Here is an 18,818-nt window from a genome sequence, read left to right on the forward strand (position 1 = left end):
AGGTTCACTGAAAATTAAAAAAAAAAGCCGATCCAGTGCTTTGGACAGCTTTAGGCTTGGGCCACCGGCGGCTGCTGATGTTCCACCGGCGTGTCCTGGTTCTTAGGCAAGAAATATTGGTACAACTGTCAACGACCGGGGTGGCCAGTTACGTCAGCAACACGGCCATTCACCCGTACACAGTTATCGAAGGCCGGTAGTGACCATTACCCACAGCAACAAGTCCATATCCTTTTGGTATGGCTGCCAACATCCACTTGCAAAAGCTGCCCCTCGGCTGTGCGGCCTCCGATTTACCCTGTGGTAAGTCAATCTACAACGGAATCAACCGACCACCGATCTTAAAATTATGAAAATATTCCCCCACCGACCGCTGGACTTTGACAATCCAAGGTTTCTTTTGCAGCAATACAAAAAAAAAATCCAGACTGATGCCAAAAAAATATATATATATTTATAGCACACCAACACAGAACCTTCGGATTTGTAGACATTTACGCTACCGTAAACTGGGGTCAATCGGGACACATGGGGCGAATTGGGACAGCAGTTATAACCATGTTGGAGCACAATATTTCGATTTTTCTGGTTGGTTTCGGTTAGAACAGACTCAGGCCAACAAAATGTGTACATCCATTTTCAAATTTAAAAGCTTTAAGTGCACTAAAAACTGCTGTCCCTATTCAGACTGTAGTCCCGGTTCACCCCAGATTACGGTACCTCGAATGTACAACCGATTGATGAAGATGCTTGATTTTTGATTGATGTGGTCATTGATTTTGTAAATAACAAATGGTTGGAAACGGCCTACTCACGCCCTCATTTTACTCAAATATGAGTAAATTTACTCAGCCCTCATACTCACGGTGAGTATCGAGAGTGTTTGCTGTGAGGAAGAATACTCGATTTGTGAGTGTGAGTGGTTTTCCGAACTCTGGCTCAAGATAACAACTGCACCAATGTAAGGTTGCTTTATTAAAATGAAATGAATTAAATTAAATGATAGGGTTGTCAGATCTTCAATTTTTTGGGCTTGTTGGAAAGGTCTTTTGACTACCTATCTAACGATGGGTCGCATGACAGATCCGGACAACTTTTTCATCAAAATTTTTAAAATCCGGCCTCAATTTTTTTTTATAAATAACACTTAAGTGCTCATAACTGCAGCCAGTCCGGAGATAATCGTGTGCATATTTTTCGGTGCACGGACTTACAGACATACACACGCACAGACATTTGTTCAGAATTTGATTATGAGTCGATAGGTATACGCGAAGGGGGGTCTACGAGGTCTAATAAAAAAGTTCATTTTTTTAGTGATTTTATAGCCTTTCCTCATTGAGGTGAGGAAGGCAAAAAGAGTAGATTTTTTTCCCGTTTTGGCGCGCGGCGCGTCGGAAAACACGGTTTTTAAATTCAAAAAATCGTATCTCGAAATATTGAAAACATAACTTCAACCATTTTTGATATTTTATGTAAAATTTTCCGAGGAATTCGATAAATATATTTTCATAGGCTCTTTGGTCCCATATTTGCACATCCCTCATTTCAAGTCAAGTCGAGTTTATGGCAATTCCTGCAGCATAGCTGTTGCTAAGCTATGCTACCGTAACAACCAATATAACTCCGAGAATCGATACCGGTACCATATAACTAGTTTGGTGGCATCAGAGAAACACTATTTTCGGAAGCAGCAGTTTAGAGCTACGATTAGAGCGATGTCTAAGGAGTCAGACACTAAGGTTCCGGAAGTAACCACTTCTGTGGATGACCTAGAAGACCAGGAGGTTGACTATGGCGAATTGCAACAGAAAGGTCACGACGAGGATGAAATTCTAATACTGAAAGACGTTACCGTCAAGTTTCGTATCTTGAAATTTCACATAGTAACCCACGCATATCCGAACATTTACACGATCGACGAGGTTAAAAAAGACATTTCGACGAAGTTTCAAATCCAGCAAAAATATCTCGTCCTAAAGCAAGTCAACAGCACAAACCCACTGAAGGACAGCCAGCGGTTGTTTGACTTATGTGACAACGATTACGGAGTCATCGACATGGAGCTGGAACTAACCGAAAATGCTTGTTTGGCCAACGTCCGATTGGAACCAAAGCAGTACTACAAGTAAGTTCCCCGGCAAACTAGGTGTCGAATAAGACACCTGGCAACGATCTCGTGCACCCTAACCAATCAAAGTTAATAACAAGTGGCCGGGATTACTAATTACTGTTGTCCTCTGTCTTCCAGCAATTTCAGCTTGCCGGATATAATTACTGTCCGAGTGCCAGCTGACGAGTCCGGAGAGGGCAGTGCCAGCCGTGACCTTGTGGTTGAAATCGAAAATCAAGCCATCATTAAACCTTTCGTCGGCGGTTATGTAGATAAAATCACAAGTAAAATCAATTCATCTACCTGCTTCCATTTTGGTTTTCCTTCTCTTTCGTGTTTTTTTTGCCATCTTCCCATTTCTTTTGATTATTACATCTGTAAACTCACTAGCTGAGCAGAAAATTATTATGCACAATTTTTTATTCTAGAAATCGAGTTTCACGATGCCTTCACCCAGACTGGACCTCCTCTTGAAAGAATTAAATTTGCAGGTATTTTGAACAATTTTCTAAATCATTGATCGCTATTCTTTGTGTTATAGAATGAAGCTAAAAAATCTTTGATTGCCTGATACCTAAAAAAGTTTACAATTAATATTCCTTGGCAAAGTAAAAGTCTCTCAACATCATTCCACAACGCATCTTACAATCTAATCATTCAAAACCGTCCGAATCCGGATATCCCGCTGGTACAATTTTAATCCTTTTTAATTTCAACCCCAATCCTCGGGTTGCTTAACGAAATCTGCTTTAGGAATCCAAAGCCGTGATACGCAAACCGTGGAGGAAAAGGCCATCGAAATTGATACACCCCGCGATCGAGCCACAACCAACTACGGTGAAGCGACCGAGCTTTCCTATGCCTCAAAGTACACTGATCGGACCGTGAGCACCGGAAGCTACGAGAGCTACGATGAAATGACGAAGCGCATCGATCTAATCGGGAAGGTAACACTAATTCAGCGCAATTTTAGGCGCTACATGTGGGAGAAAGCAATCAAGCAGTGTGCTGCAGAATGGCGGTGAGTGTACTTCCCTTTTTTTAAGGTAGATGGCTGTAATTTTGAAAACAATTTAAGTCATTGAACTTAAAAAAACATTTGCAAATGGACTTTTTTCAACTTTGTCGAATGTATATTGCACTTTAATATAAAAATTTAAGAATAGTTCACTAGTAGAATAGTATTAGTGTACATTTCCAAAAGACTACCGGAATTCCACCCCCAAACCCTACAAATTTTTGCGACGCAATCGTTCAGCGATCGTTTCATGGCAGTTTTTCTGCCTTCGCCACCGAAGTGCCCTGGCCAATTTTTCTCATTTTTGCAGAGAGACACCAATTTTCGGAAGAGAGAGTGTGCCTAGGCAAATCGGTCACATCGTTGCAATTTGCGTACCTACCCGCGTATCGGGGTGACTTTTCCCATGGAATTTTGAATATTTCTTTTCAGTTGATTGGTAGCGTTTTATTTATTGTTGTGTTGAGGAGGCCAATTTCAATCAAAAACTTGTGTTCCTCAAATAACTAGCACATTGTTGAATTATTCTCTTTCTAAATATGTATTTTATATTAATAAGGGACCATCCATAAACCACATAGACAATCTAGAAGGGAGGGGGGGGGAGGGGGTGGTTAAGTTGCCGGTTGTCCACGCTCCATACGTTTACTGAAATTTCAGTAGAAAATTGATGATGTGAGATGTGTGATTAACGCAGTCAGTTTTACCATGTCGAGAGCGGTATGGTAATTTTACCCTCCAATATGGAGAGAATGATTATGATTTCGTAATTGCTACCATGCAATTTTGTGGATGCATGGTACATTTTACCGTATTTGCGATTATTTTTACCAAAAAGCCGCAGTTCATTTAAAATAAGCAGCATTTTTTAGCAAATGCAAACGCCGAAACATCTTTTTCACTACCACACTTGCCGGGACCCGTGGTGTGGGGGTAAGCATGGTTGCCTCTCACCCAGTCGGCTTGGGTTCGATCCCAGACGGTCCCGGTGGCAGTTTTCGAGACGAAATTTGTCTGACCACGCCTTCCGTCGGACATGGAAGTAAATGTTGGCCCCAGTCTAACCTTTAGGTTGGGTCGTTAGCTCAGTCCAGGCGTAGGAGTCGTCTCCCTGGGTCCTGCCTCGGAGGAGTCGCTGGTAGACAGTTGGACTCACAATCCAAAGGTCGTCAGTTCGAATCCCGGGGTGGATGGAAGCTAAGGTGTAAAAAGAGGATTGCAATTGCCTCAACAATCAAGCCTTCGGGCACCTAGTTTCGAGTAGGAATCTCTCAATGGAGCACTTCCATTCGAGCAGTTTTTGCTTTTTTCTACAATGTATTTCTTATGGAGCGAACTGTCAAAAACTGCTCGACTGCGGGTGCTCCATTGAGAACGCCAAGGCAATGCTGTAGAGCGAATAATTTGATTTGTTTTTGACTTGCAGGTGTAACGTCTCACGTCGAAAAATGAATTGTCACTTATTGTAGATGGGTAATGTGTGTGAACAAAACGAAATAAATAATTTTAAGTGGTGCTAACCAGGAAAATCACAAAAAATCTTCAACTGATTGATTTTTTCGAGAAATTCGGGAGCGATTTTTTTATTGCGAGTTTCGCCCCCTCTCTTTTCGCGGGTGAATAAAATTTGCAGGCGAAAAATATTTTTTTTGTGATTTATTTTATTTTCTACAGATTTGTTTTCATAGGTCCTAAAGCCCAAGTAAATTTGTATGTAAATAAATTGACATGACAACATTTTACGGTGGATAAACTATGGTCCCCTTGAAACTAGCTGTCAAGTAGGATACTCTCTGTAAAGAAGGCACTGGCGAAGTTAATGTGCCCCAAGTAACCATCCAGCACTTAAACATAGCCACACTTCAGCATTTAATGCGCTTTTACAGCTGGGAGTAAAAACTGAACAGTTTTTATGTCAGCACTAACAGCTACTGTAGTGCTGACTGCTGAATAATGGCCGCGTTTGGACTTTACTCGGCTGGTTTAGTGCTGGCCTCGACTGTTTCTGTCCACCCCTGCGGAAAATGCCAAAACAAAAAAAAACAGAGAGCAAAACAAAAATTGCTCTCGCTCTCCCTCTCTCCCTTGCCTTCACACGATTTCTATTCTATTTTTAACTTGCTTATAACTGCATTATCGACTGATTGTGGGGATGATGCTCTGCAGAGGGGTATGGAAGTTGACATCGCAGTTGTGGTGATGGTCCTGAGCCCGTGTCCGCACGGCTAAGTGAGAAGTAATTTCCCAGTGCAACTTCAAAGCATCTTAAGACATCTTAAGACAGTAAACACAATTGTGTTTACTGTTTCAGACTATAGGCTAAAATACATAAATTTTGTTCTTGATCACATTAAAAAAAAGGTTTAAATTCATCAAAATCAATTGATTTTCTTTATTAATCAAACATATTTATATTTATGCATGTACAAAATAAACCACTTTAAACACAAATTCTTCCTACAAACATGTCATGAACGTGAAAATGCTTGAAAATGAATAAAGCAACTCTGTAAAAATCTTAAACAATCAAATTATTTCACATGCTTACATGAAAAACCGAGTTAAAACTTAACTGAAAAGAAAAAACTCTATGCTAATTTCTGCTAATTTCCAAATTTCGGACATGACGACGAGTGAGCGAGAAGTTTATTTTCCTTTGTTCACTCTCTCTTTCGCTCTTCACTCAAAATCAGAATCGTGTTGCCAGTTTGATGAATAATCTTGGAAGTGTTGCTAGGCGTAGCTCTAAATCAGCATTATAACAGCTATTGACTGTGCAGTTGAACCAGTGCTGATTTGCATTAACAAATGCTGTTGGGTGACTAATCAGCAATTGAAGTGCCAGTATCCTGCTGATTAATTACTTTAATTAGTGCTGGATGGTTACTTGTGTGGTCGTACAAAGGGTCATTGTACTAAAAAATAAGCTTTATCGTTGTAAAAAATAATATCACCAATATAAGCTTAATTTTAGGACCCAATTGTCCACATGGGGAGATTGGGATGGGGAGACCTAGAATTCTCAAAAAAGGTGGCCCCATATCCTAGAATAAAACTATTCTGGAAATGGTTCACGTTGTTGTTTGACCAAATGAAGGATAGATTGTTATTGCTATAAGATTTGAAGATATTAAAAAGAAAGGCACTCTTCTTTTTATAAGAATTAAAGATTGTGATGTTCATAGAAATTCACACATCTCTGGGTAAAAAAAAAAACATTTCAGGGAAATAAAATTCTTGGGAAGCGGCTTTAATGGCGAATCGACATGTTTTCATTATTTTAGACGTCTCCAAAAAGAACAGAAGCGCCGCGAAGGTAAGCGCTCGAAAGCTCGCCAAGAAGAGTGCCGGAAGGAATGCATCGTAAAAACCTTCCCCAAAACTAAGGAAGACTTTGATGCTCTTTACGCCCAGGTTCAGCTGTGGAAGGAAAACGAACTGAAACGGATTAGCGAAAAGTACTCCGGCGCTCCAAAGATCGCCGAAATGCGTAAGAAGCCCTCAATCTTACCTACAGTGAAAATGTGCATGCTAACAGTTCATTGCCTCAACAGATCAACTTCTGGACAAAGAAGTACAACTATTAAACGGCATCGAGCGACAGCGACAATTACTGCAACAGGAAGCGAAAAAAGTTCGCAATGAGCAAATTTTGAAAAAATTAGGCGACCCTGTGAAATGGGTCGGCTATAACAGTAAGCGGAATGTGCGCGGCCTACCGCTGTTATGCTCTCGAGCTGGTGGAAATTTCAGATGAATAACAAGTTTTTCCATAATGCCTTTTTTCAAACATAATGAAAGTTTAATGAACGTCGAATTTCATATTCAAATTGCTTGTATGATCATTGGAAAAGTTTTAACCAAACATAATGACACCAAACAATAACCAAATGTGGAAACCAAATCTCAAATATTATTTCCACCAGCACGGGGCATCCACACCACGCGGCGCGGGAAGAAAAATTGCAGCGAAATTATTCGCTTTTCATTGTTCTTGTGCAGATTTGACCATTCAAATGGATACGCTGAGGAATCAGCGGGTACGTTTTCTCGCCAACTATTACCGAAAGTTGGTGGACGACACGTTGAGCAATACGGACCGAATCAAAGTTCTGAACCACCTGTCGGACGTTATCGCAAAGGAGGACCATCCGGCGGTAGATGAGGTGAGTCTTAATGTTGACCCAGAGTTTATCCAATAATATCCAAAAACGAAATCAACTCAATGTGTGTGTGTTATAAATCATCGATTGGGCTTTTCCTTCCGGTTTGCAACCACTTTGCAGCTAAACCAGCTGATCTTTGGCTTAATTTCTCAGCCCCACGCAGGTGTACACTAGGGTGACGAGAAAATTAGGTTATTGAGTGTTTCATTTGCCAGACTTCAGTTTTTTCTCTCAAGAGATGTCTTTGAAACATCGTTCTAATAATTTATAAATTAGGTCTTTCTTTTGAATTAAAACTGTTTCATTATTTTCTACTCGTTCATTCATAACTTTTGGGTTGCTGAAATGGCTTTGAAGAAGAGTTAATATATGACCCGTAGGTTTGACTTGGCGAGCGTGATGATTTCGTCCTCTAGTCACCCTAGTGCAGATTTATTAAGGTGCACCTCAGCCACATTCACACCATAATTTGGAATAGATTGATGGATCATTTTGCTTTCGTTTGGCGCGACCGCCCGGCATCATCGGCACCGGCCACCACCGACGACGGTCGAACTAAACTACTATACGGCTGCTAATGGTGGAGGCAAAGTGTCGGGGTCATCCCCGAGCCTGGCTGTAAAAGTTGTGTAATTACGGGGAAAATAGTCCAAAGACAACCGATTTGACTGGCGAAGCGGTTTGATTAGACCCGCCAGTGGTTGGTTGCATTGTGGGGAGCAGCAGCCCATCAGCCGCGGCTGAAACTGTGTTATTCGAAAATTAGACAATATTACACACCCATTCACACGTGCCAATTGGCACACATTTTGTACGGATGAATGCATGGTTGGGGAAATTTATGCACAATAAGAGCTGACCTTTTCTCTCGTAATTGGCATGATTCGGATGATTTTTTATCACCCTCTGATTAGTTAAGGATAAAAAAATGCACTTCAATTAGGAAAGGCTATAAAATCACTAGAAAAATGAACACCTAAAACTTAACATGTGTGTGTGTCTGGATGTGAGTCTGTCCACCTAAAAAATGCATTCGATTATCTCCGGACTGGCTTAACCGATTTGGATAGTTCTAATCTCATTCATACATACATGTAGAAATTCACAAAATTTCAACTTACAGAAAATTTATTAAATCCAGTAAAAAATTTTTTTTCAATTACTCCTGATAGTTTCATGATGATATTAAACTTAGTTAGAGACGATTTTAAGCTCAACATTTTGCCGTGCGCAAAACGGGCTGTCAATTTGTCTGAAAGTTTTTCTCTAAACAACGAGTTGATTTACGGATGCCACGATATCTCGAGATGGGATGGGCTAAATTGGCTGAAATTCGGGGTGAAGACTCTCAAGACTTATCCCGTATGCAGGACGGAGCCCGATTTTGAAATGTTGCTTTGTAAAAAAATACAAAAATCAAAAACTGACGATTGTTTATATGAAAAAACACAACAATATTTCCATCTTTTTATAAAATGAGTTTCTTGAAAATCGGCCTTCGTCATGCACACAGGACCGGTTTAACGAGTCTTCACCAAAAATTTGAGCCCATTTGGTTAAGGCAGTGTTGAGATATTGTGGCACCCGTTTTTTGAAACTATTAACTTCAAATAGCTATACCTTGGCAATGATACAACCAAATGTCTTAAAATTTGTTTTGATAATAGATGAAAATGTATATTTTAACTCCCTGAAAACAAATTTTTAATAAAATTAAGTGTGTGCTCACACCAACCTTTGCCTTTTTGAACTATTTGCAAAATCCGAAACAACAGGCACCTATTTTACCAAACCCGCAGTGTTGAAATATAGCTGGGGAGGCCAGCTATTGTTATACACTTCGAGTTTTGTGAAAAAGTTACCTGGAGCAAAATGCTTATCCACCCTTATCTCGTGCTGCTTCAGATATTATGAAATTGAGTAAAGTTCTTCAAAAGTTATGCTTAAAGCAATGATTTTGGCTAAAGTCTAGATAATTTTAAAGGGGTGAGTTTTGTAAAAAAAAACCCCTCGCCTTTTTATATATTTTTTGAAAGGTCTTGACAGATCTTTCTAGTAAGCCCAAAAGTTCTGACAATTTTTTCAAAAGTTTTGAGCACTTATTAACACATTAACTTCCATCCACGAAATTATCCCGCGGACTACCAAGCAAGTGAAAAATGGTGTAACTCCAACATTGAACAGCTATATCACCATTACTCGTAACTGGATCGACCAAATTGGATGAAACTTTATTGGTTACAAGTTAACATTCTATATATTAATTTAATTGGTTACAAGTTAACATTCTATATATAAATTTAATTGGTAACAAGCTAACATTCTATATATATAAATTTTATTGGTTACAAGTTAACATTCTATATAAACTAACGCAGGCTGAACATGGTTGAAAAAGTGCATAGTCACAAAGATATTTAATTTTGAAGACAAAAATAAGTGGTGCTCTGGAGTAACCATGGGCGTTACAGGGTTAAGCTGATTTATGATGTTCAAAATAATGTTTGGACCAATCTAACCACTTTGGGACCGGTTCCAGGTTCTCTGGTGGATCCCGGAAAAAAATGCGTCTCGGGCGTCGCGAGATGCGACGCATATCTTTCTAATCTAATCTAATCTAATCTAACCCTAGCGCAGCCAGTCTTTCGAGGGCATCCTGGAAAATGCCTTAGGTTGATTAACGCCTAGCATCCTCTTGTCATTATTAACAATTGCAGTGCCCCAATGCAATAAATTGCTTTGAAACATCACAAAAGTTAAAGCGGCCAGGCCAACTGCGTAAAGTTTACCGCAAAGATGATTCGTTGAAGTGGGTTGAGTTTGAGCACGAATGTTCAAACAACAACACAATTCTGAATCTACAGGGGAGGAAGAAACGTGGGGATCCCCCCGCTCACGTTCCTGTTTGTTTAAGCAATAAATCGTTGGGAGCACCATGCTAAGAAGTTTTGGTGCTCCGGGACCCTCGGGGATGGGACATTGTATTTCCACAAATGCCCTGGACACTATTTGCCGTGGTTATAGCGCCACAACTCGCTACCTGTTGGTAGAGAAAATAATATTTAGTAAATAGTACTAACATGGATCACCACTTCTGGTGGGTTTAAAATTTCATGAAAATTATTATTTAATATTTTTACATGTGTGCACATGTCATAATTATACATTGCAAAAATAATCAGACTCACCTTGAAGAAAACTGCTGACTTAACATCTGAAAAGGAAAAGCATACCTGAGGTGAAGCGAAACCCCCTTGATCCTCAACCTTCCCAATTTCTTGCTCTCCGACCCCAGTCCTTGCAGGCACCAACTGTCGAGTACGCGAGCGAACAGCGAACTCTAACATCATTGCAGCATCCGCCAAATGCAGTCGGCAAGCGCAACAGAAATTTCCGTCGCTCTCCCACCTGGAAACGGTGGGGCAGCAGTCAGCCTCTGCACACGAAACTCATCCTCCCGCTCCCCCTCAGCAAGCGCCACAGTTCGTCGATCAATCTCCTCGCTCTCTCTCTCATAAGCCGGGCATTGCCCGTAGCCCAGAACAAGAGAGTCATCAATGACGGCGGTGCAGTGACGATGACCGTCGTATCATCGACGTTGACTGCCTCTCACACACTCGCTCTCTTCAACACGAGCAGTTGTCACACAAACACACCAAACAAGCAAATCGTGGTTTGTTTGCCCTCTCTTTTTCCTTTTACGAGATGCGACGCATATCTTTTTAACGAAAAAAAGAACAAGCACATCTTCCCATGTTTACTATAGTATATATATATATATTAGGGTGTTTCATCCAAACAAAAAAGTTCTCAGAATCAGGCAAACCGAGGTTGAATTAAACTTCACCATCGTGTTCCCTAGACGATTTTACTAAAGAACCAGTTTTTCGAGTACCTATTGGACGATTTCACCGTCTGACATGGGGCGTCGTAATTTTCAGCTAGCCGTCATAGCATACTAAGGACAATGCGTACATTTGAAGGGTGAATCGTTGATTCTGGAGACACCGGACGTCGATCCAATGCGCACCTTGGGGACAGAATGGACAACCCTAATTCCTTCTGGAATTTGTTCATTGGACCATCCTTTACACACCTGTCTTTATTCCGAGTGAATCCAGGTTGTCCCCAGACCTGTAGGAACGATTGAACGAAAAGCATAAAAATCCCATAGTAATTTACATGTAAACTTTGAACCGCTGGGGACAGGCCAATTCTCAACCAAATGGGCTGATATTTGGCATGAGAGTCCCTATGGGTATCCTCTACTAGGGGAACCTCGGTTTGCCTGATTCTGAGAACTTTTTTGTTTGGATGAAACACCTAATTTATATATATATATATATATATATATATATATATATATATATATATATATTCTGCAACTGCAAGCTTAAAAAATCGTCCAATAGGTACTCGAAAAACTGGTTCTTTAGTAAAATCGTCTAGGGAACACGATGGTGAAGTTTAATTCAAATTTAAATCGCATGTATATTGAGAAAATTGCATGCATTTAATGGTACGTTCGTTTGATGGCTAGTTTCGCACTGAGTGCCGCACTCAGAGCTGTCAAAGGGTCTAGCTCATTTCCCCGAATGACATTTCCCCGAATGCCATTTCCCCGAAAATCATTTCCCCTAATTGGCCACATCCCCGAATACCATTTCCCCTAATCAGCCACATCCCCGAATTCCATATCCCCGAATATCATTTCCCCTAATCGGCTATATCCCCGAATGCCATTTCCCCTAATCGGCCATTTCCCCGAATGCAATTTCCCCGAAGTGACACTTACGCCAATTGCCGTTTATTTAAATTTAAATTTTCCCGAATTTTCATATCCCCTAATCGTCATTTTCACTAAAGCCTTTTTCCATGAATAACAGTTATTTTCTTTCTCAATTTTACCGAACAAACAGCTTTTTCGGGTATGCTGTAAATTGGGTAGTAAAGCCCTTTGTCAATTTTTATGAACAACGGTAAGAAGCCATTTCTGATAACTTTTTTTTTTTCATTTTTATGCAAAAAAGAAGTTATTGACAAGACAACATTTTTTCGATGGATCAACTATGATCCCCTTGGAACGAGCTGTCAAGTAGGAGCTTTTCTGCCAGGTCATTGTACTTAGAAAAATAAGCTTTATCGTTGTGAACAATAATATCACAAATTTAAGCTTAATTTTAGGACCCAATTACAGTCCAGACTCGATTATCCGAAGGTTTGTATGGGACTTCGGATAATCGAATCACGAACAATTTTTTTTCTTTTTTTTTCCTTCTTTTAAATACAAATTTGAGTTCTGCAACCCCATTTTAGTCAAATTTGAATAGTTGATTGCATATTAAATAATAAAATGCATCTTTTCAGTATTTCAACACCGCCATATTGGCCGCCATCTTGGATTTAAAAGTTTTACTTATGCTCGACAATAGAAAATTAGACATCGAAAAATTATTTTTTCAGTGGTTCGATTATCTGAGTCTGGACTTTACTAGATTTTTTTTAGTGCAATTAACATTTGTATTCAACCGCATAATTAGATGTTGTTTTTGAGAAATTTGCAAGGAAATTTGTCTTTATTCGAATTTTGTTCAAAAACCCAAAAATCGAAATAATAGGTACAATTTTATTTAAAGTTTTTGTTGATTATACTTTTCGCCAAATCCCAAACCAGCAATGTGAATAAAATGATCAGTGTGAACGGGGTTCTGTACTACGAAAATCGCACGGTATATTATTTTGAATCATAAAAAATAACAAAACTTCTATTGCATTATTATTATCAGGTCTTTAAGAAAAAAAGTATTTGTGTTGAGAATATATAAAAAAAAATTTCTATCACAATATTCATTGTATTTGAATGAATAGTACCAAACCTTTCAACACCCCTTCCCCCCAAAAATGCTACGTCTGTTCTGAATGAAGCCAAAAAGAAAGTTGATCATTCAGAGCCAATACGAACCTTTCAAGAAATATTATATGTAATTTGATGTGATAAAAATGCCATCAATTTTATTCTTAAAAGATGCTATTTCCCCGAACGCGGTCAAGCGGAAATGCCCGGTGCCCAGGAGCGCGCGCGCTCCGGGGCACCGGGCATTTCCGCTTGACCGCGTTCGGGGAAATGGCATTAGGGGAAATGACTATTCAGGGATATGACTAATCGGGTAAGTGGCATTCGGGATTGTGGCCCATTCGGGAAAATGGCATTCGGGGATGTGGACGATTAGGGGAAATGGAAAATTCGGGTAAATGGAATTCGGGGAAATGACTATTAGGGGAAGTGTCTTTTCGGGGAAATGGCATTCGGGGAAATGTCCCTTCGGTAATATGGGTTTCGGGGAAATGTCATAGATTCTTGAAGTGTTTCTTTGAAGCAACTCGCGCTAGTTCTGCACGAGTTTCGCCGCCATCTTGGAACTTAAACTCTAGTGCCGCACTCGATATTTTTTCAGTTTCATGCGAATTCCACGCGCACTGACAAATGACGTTCGATTGAACCAAAACTGGCACCGACGAGTGCGTCACTCAGTGCCGCACCGGCTCTTCAAACGAACGTACCATAAGTTTGATTGCAATCGAAAATCAGATGAAGCCATTCGATTCAGCGTCCAATTTACTTTTCAAATAGCTGTAGAGTTTTGCTCTATCATTTTTCGTTCCCAAGACTATTTCAAAAGAGGCTTTTTGAAAATAATACAAAAATCGCAAAACTTTGGGCCGGTGCCAAACAAGAAGGAATGGTCCAATTTGATTCAAAATCGGGATTTTTATATGTTTTGATAGAATTAATAGATCCACCAAATTTGAGCTTGATCAGAGCTAGTACATTTCGAGTGGTGATTTCGTAGAATACTCAGACCGATATTATTCGTGAAGAAACTTGATATTTCGTAAACTTTTAAACGTTTAACAAAAAAAAATAGAAGCTCATGAAGATTTGATAAATCACCGTTAATTTTGTGAATGTTTTTAAACGTGCCAGTCATAAGCACTTTGATAGCAAAGTGAAATTTGTAATTTCGTTTATTATATATATACCATGGGATCACACGGATTTTTAGTCATCAAGCCTTAGTCTAAACATAGTATTGGGGATCTTCAACCTAGAACCCGTCCTAAATAGACTAGATTAGTTCATCATGTTTTGGGCTTCTTCAATAAGCTTGATTTTGAAAAACATAAACTGTGATATGCATGTTGTCAGGTCAAAAGTATTCCGGAACAGCTGCACCTTCACTCTAATTTTTAAATTATCATGGATTTCTTCGGCGCGTTGAAAACTCAATTTTTTATATCCAAAAAAAACATAACTCAGAATCCTGTTTAAAGAGCAAACCAAGTTTCATTTGATCTGTAGGGGTACTTTATGTTTATGTTGTGCTATGTTTTTAAAATTTGTTGGTATTACTTTTTTAAAGCTTAACTTATCTTCATCCTTTGAAAAGTACCTAGCGAGCTAAGATTGGTTCAGCCGTTCCGGAGATTTTTTTTTATTGTGGGTATTGAAAAATTGGAAATCCTTATAATGTCGGTTACATTTCCGGACTGAAAAATAAAATTATTAACGCTTGATGATACATACTTTGATCGTTGTCATATTGGTCATGTTGTAACACCTTGTCACTGCATTTTAGCTGGAATCGCTTCTTCAAAGAGAGCGCCAACTGCTGATCTGCAACGTCAATCAGAATGGCTTAGACTTGCTCAGAAAACGACAGCTGACCCTTGTAATGGACATTATTACCAGCGACAAGAACGAGTCACCTGCTAAAGGTATAGTTAATGATTTTGATGTTTATGTCGCGTTCTAACTGGGTTCCTAATTCACAGCTCCCAACACGCGACTGTGTAAGAAGTGTAGCCGTGTTAAAGTCTTAGCCAAGTTCCCACTAGACACTCGCCAAACTTCCGCATCAATTTGTGAACGCTGCACGGATCTGCAAGGGCCTGCTGTGGACATTGCAATTTACAGGTCGATTCTGCGGTCAATTCGTCGTGACGAGAAAAAACGAGGAGCATTGGCGTCTTATGCGTTTATAATCCAGGACAACGACATAAAGCACATCGTGGAACGTATTTGGCATGGCCATTCTGCGATATCGAACGAAACGAACCGCGCCGAGCTGCGACTTGTACGTTGGGACATACGAAGTGACTGGAGTCCGTGGAACTGTATCTGCCTGACGGAATCTGAGGCGCGGGCACATTTACGGATTGTTCATTTAGACCGGTATTATGAGGCGAGCATTTTCAAAGAAATAACCAACAAACACGCATTGAGCAAACACACGTTCAAGCAGCTTCGTGACATTGATCAAGTGTTCGTAGAGTCAGGCACCTGGTGGAAGGTTGGGCTGGGCGGTTCGTGCAAATAAATTCCTTTTTGTTTCATTCTGTATTTTATACTCTGCGTAAAACATTCAACTAGATACGGATTTTCTTACGGCTTCTCACTAACGATAGCTTTGAACGCCTTCTGCAAATACTCTACTCGCTTCAGCAACTTGTCTGCGGTGCTGAACTCGTGGTACGGCACCGATAGTACGGAATAGCCGGCCGCTCGGAGCAGTCGGCAGGCGAGGCTTTGAACACCGTTGAGGGCCGTGTGCGGTCCCTGGCACATGTCGTGGTAATCGTGCACCAGCAAGGCAATCCTGAAATTGGATGTTTGCGGGTTAAATAGAGTGAAGATTTTAGTGATTTGATGGAGGTACCTTTTCGCCCCTGGATGTTCCTTGTTTACGGGCAGCGGTAAGCACTTGGCGTCCAGGACACATTCAGCGTCTGCAAACCAAGATTGTTTGGAGATCATTTCGATGGAAATTGTTTATCAGATTGCTTACCAACGGCAAATCCCATCAGTGTTCGCTTGTTGATGCTGACGTGACTTTCCGATGGCAGTAGACTCTTGAGGGCGTCCAACATTCCGGCGATGAGCACTCGCTTTTCTTTGGACGCTTCGGTAGGCACGAAAAGCTTTGGATCATTTTCGTTGATTTCTTTGCAAACCGAAGCGTCACCAAGAATTATGCCAGCATAAGCCTTCAGGTTCAACAGCTTCATCTTTATAGCCGGGGTCAGCTCTCCGTTTCTTTCGTTCTCTAAGCACCCGACAAAGCTAGGCTTAAGCACCGACGCCAGATGTTTGCTGGAGGCACAATTTAGCACCGCGAATGACCAGACCATGTTCAACCAGTCGGTAGATTTGATAAAGTCACTCTCTGAAAGATTGGCTACCAGCTTTGTCTTGACAGCATCCATGTTTGACGGCTCGTGGTTGAGCGTGGCCAACGAAAGGAACAGAGCGCTCATGTGGGAAGGTTTGCAAATTTCACTGTTTGACACCATCCACTCCGAGAGCGAATCCAGAATGGCCGTGTCGCGATACCGGAGCATGCTCAAACTTGTCAGAATTGACCCAACCGGGGCCGGCTTGTCTGTATTACTTGCCAGCTCGGCTTCAGCGTCAACGCATACTCGGCCAGTTAGGACAGGATCCCGAAAATTGAGGCTTGCCATGGCGTAGAGCAAATCGCCACACTCTTTCAGGTTTAACCGGGTCGCATTGCTGCTTATGTTGAAGGCCAGTGACCTAAGCAGAGGCGTACTCCGCTTCTTCTTTTGTGCCAGCGAGGTCATCACCTTAATCATCTGCGGCATCGTGAGTCCAGCGATCAACTTTGCGGCTTCATCGTTCGCTGTCACACCGAGCACAGTCTGCAAATCATCCACGTGGAGTGACGTAGCAGGTGTTGTACGAGCGCTCGCCGCGCCTTTGCCGTTGTTGTTGCGATTGTTTGTCCTTCCCAGCACGCTGCACAGCTGGACAAAGCGAGTGTCATTCTCAAAGTCTGAAAGCTTCACCTTCTGAATCGAACTCCATTCGGCCAAAATCGAAACAATCTGAGGATAAAAAGGCATATTGAGCGAGATAAGATCACAACATGATCAGCTCATACCTTCAATGCCTGCTTCCGGTTAATCTTGGACTGTCCCGGAATTCCCAGCAGATCGTTTACGGTGCCAGCATTAATAATACGATCATCGATATCACTAACAGTCCCAGACGATCCCTTGGAACCTTCCAGAGATTTCTCCTCTTGCAACAACGATGCAAACGCGGCAGCCACGATAGGATCTGAAATAGTACCATGTTAAGCGTTTTATTCCCCATATTACACCATCTTCAAAAAAGCACCCACTTTTGGCCACACCACCCTCTGCAGCCAGTTTAGCAGCACTTTTTCTAGCACGACCGGCGGCCGCCGGCTGCTGCGGATCCGGCAGGTCCGACGGCTTGGCGCCACCCCCGTCTCCGTCGGGCGCCACATGAGAAGCAAAAGGCGCAACCGGTGCGCTAAAGTTCCGCTTGAATATGCCCATACCGATGCCCCGGCTGATTCTGGTTATGCCAAACATCTGCAAGACAAGAAGGAGCCGTGTTTAATGACAAGACTTCCAAGTGATGTGATTTTTATGTAATCTAACCCCTGGTCGCGGGGAGGAAATACATGACCACCAAAATCTCGATACATACCTTGTCAATGCCGTCCAATCAGTTTACGCACTAAAGTTCGTTACAATCCAGAGCTGCTTACTTCCGTCCGTCGGCCCAATGCACCGGAATCTACGCCGAAAATCGCAGAAATTTCACAATGCTCGCTTCGAGACTTTTTTTGCCGATTTACCTCATTGCCTTTCGGTTTCGCAAAACGTCAAATTTCCTGGTCGGCGTGTTTCGCCTCCTTTTGTTTATGGTTTTTACACTCTTAATTCAGAAAAAAATCGTTTCTTGTATGGAGTTGATAATCTTTTTAGCAGAGTTTCGGCAAACCGTACAGATCACTAGTACAGACATTTGGGCACGATCACCCTGTTTTTCTTCACTCAAGCGTGAATCAATCAAGATGCTTCGAAGCACTTTTTTTTACTTAGTGTTGGTCAACTGAGGTAGCAGTTCCGGCGGCAATATTTAGATAAGCAAAAGGCGTTAGTTTCAATGCCTGCCAATCTAGCTGCCAATAAAATCATCGGACCATCGCTAGTTTTCAAAATGGTAAGTACGTGAAAGACGAGAACCGGTCCAGGTTCTGAATGGACAGAAGTTAAGATTGTTGCTTAAGATTTTGTTAGATTTTCTAGCGATGGCCGCACAAGAAGACCGAGGTGAACCACGCGCGGCATTTCCCGAGGCACGTAAAACCAGTTGTCGACCAGGAGCTCAAAGCTTCCGGCAGCTGAACCAATCCGGATTGGAACCATGAAGTGCCTCACCCGTATGATACTGGCGTGAAAACCATGGATACGATCACGGACTCGACGCATAATGGTTCAGCTGACGTTTGGAGACTGCATCAGATGGTTCTGAGCAGTGCTGTAAAATTATCAAACTATCAGCTCTCATCAGCTACAATTTTCAAGCCTGAATAATCATGCCCCAAATACAACTCTAGAGTTTTTTTTAATAATTCCTTAAAAAAAATAAAAAAGATCAAATCAAATTATTCGCTCTACAGCA

General features: G+C 41.2%; 2 protein-coding genes across 2 annotated transcripts; one reads left to right on the top strand and one right to left on the bottom strand.

The window, feature by feature from the left end:
• Positions 1-1,477: 1,477 nt before the first annotated feature.
• On the top strand, positions 1,478-15,703 carry LOC6054745 (IQ and ubiquitin-like domain-containing protein). Its single transcript, XM_038248338.1, has 9 exons — positions 1,478-2,128; positions 2,252-2,397; positions 2,542-2,604; positions 2,867-3,134; positions 6,416-6,621; positions 6,686-6,826; positions 7,134-7,297; positions 14,935-15,073; positions 15,131-15,703. Exons 1-9 carry the CDS (start codon positions 1,719-1,721, stop codon positions 15,673-15,675), a joined length of 2,082 nt encoding a protein of 693 aa, XP_038104266.1. The 5' UTR covers positions 1,478-1,718; the 3' UTR covers positions 15,676-15,703.
• On the bottom strand, positions 15,680-18,023 carry LOC6034810 (FAST kinase domain-containing protein 4). Its single transcript, XM_038248345.1, has 6 exons — positions 17,838-18,023; positions 17,503-17,719; positions 17,260-17,438; positions 16,144-17,203; positions 16,015-16,084; positions 15,680-15,954 (listed from the first exon to the last, which is right to left on the bottom strand). The coding sequence occupies exons 2-6, from the start codon at positions 17,717-17,719 to the stop codon at positions 15,741-15,743; spliced, it is 1,740 nt and encodes a 579-aa protein (XP_038104273.1). The 5' UTR covers positions 17,838-18,023; the 3' UTR covers positions 15,680-15,740.
• Positions 18,024-18,818: the final 795 nt, after the last annotated feature.

The sequence above is a fragment of the Culex quinquefasciatus genome, chromosome 1 (genome assembly GCF_015732765.1).
Source record: "Culex quinquefasciatus strain JHB chromosome 1, VPISU_Cqui_1.0_pri_paternal, whole genome shotgun sequence".
NCBI classification, from domain to species: domain Eukaryota; kingdom Metazoa; phylum Arthropoda; class Insecta; order Diptera; family Culicidae; genus Culex; species Culex quinquefasciatus.

Coding starts and splice junctions, on each gene's coding strand:
- LOC6034810 (XM_038248345.1), bottom strand. CDS start 17,719: ATGTTTGGCATAACCAGAATCAGCCGGGGCATCGGTATGGGCATATTC. Junction 17,439..17,502: donor AGAGGGTGGTGTGGCCAAAA/GTGGGTGCTTTT, acceptor GTACTATTTCAG/ATCCTATCGTGGCTGCCGCG. Junction 16,085..16,143: donor ACTGATGGGATTTGCCGTTG/GTAAGCAATCTG, acceptor CTTGGTTTGCAG/ACGCTGAATGTGTCCTGGAC.
- LOC6054745 (XM_038248338.1), top strand. CDS start 1,719: ATGTCTAAGGAGTCAGACACTAAGGTTCCGGAAGTAACCACTTCTGTG. Junction 2,129..2,251: donor GAACCAAAGCAGTACTACAA/GTAAGTTCCCCG, acceptor TCTGTCTTCCAG/CAATTTCAGCTTGCCGGATA. Junction 15,074..15,130: donor GAACGAGTCACCTGCTAAAG/GTATAGTTAATG, acceptor CCTAATTCACAG/CTCCCAACACGCGACTGTGT.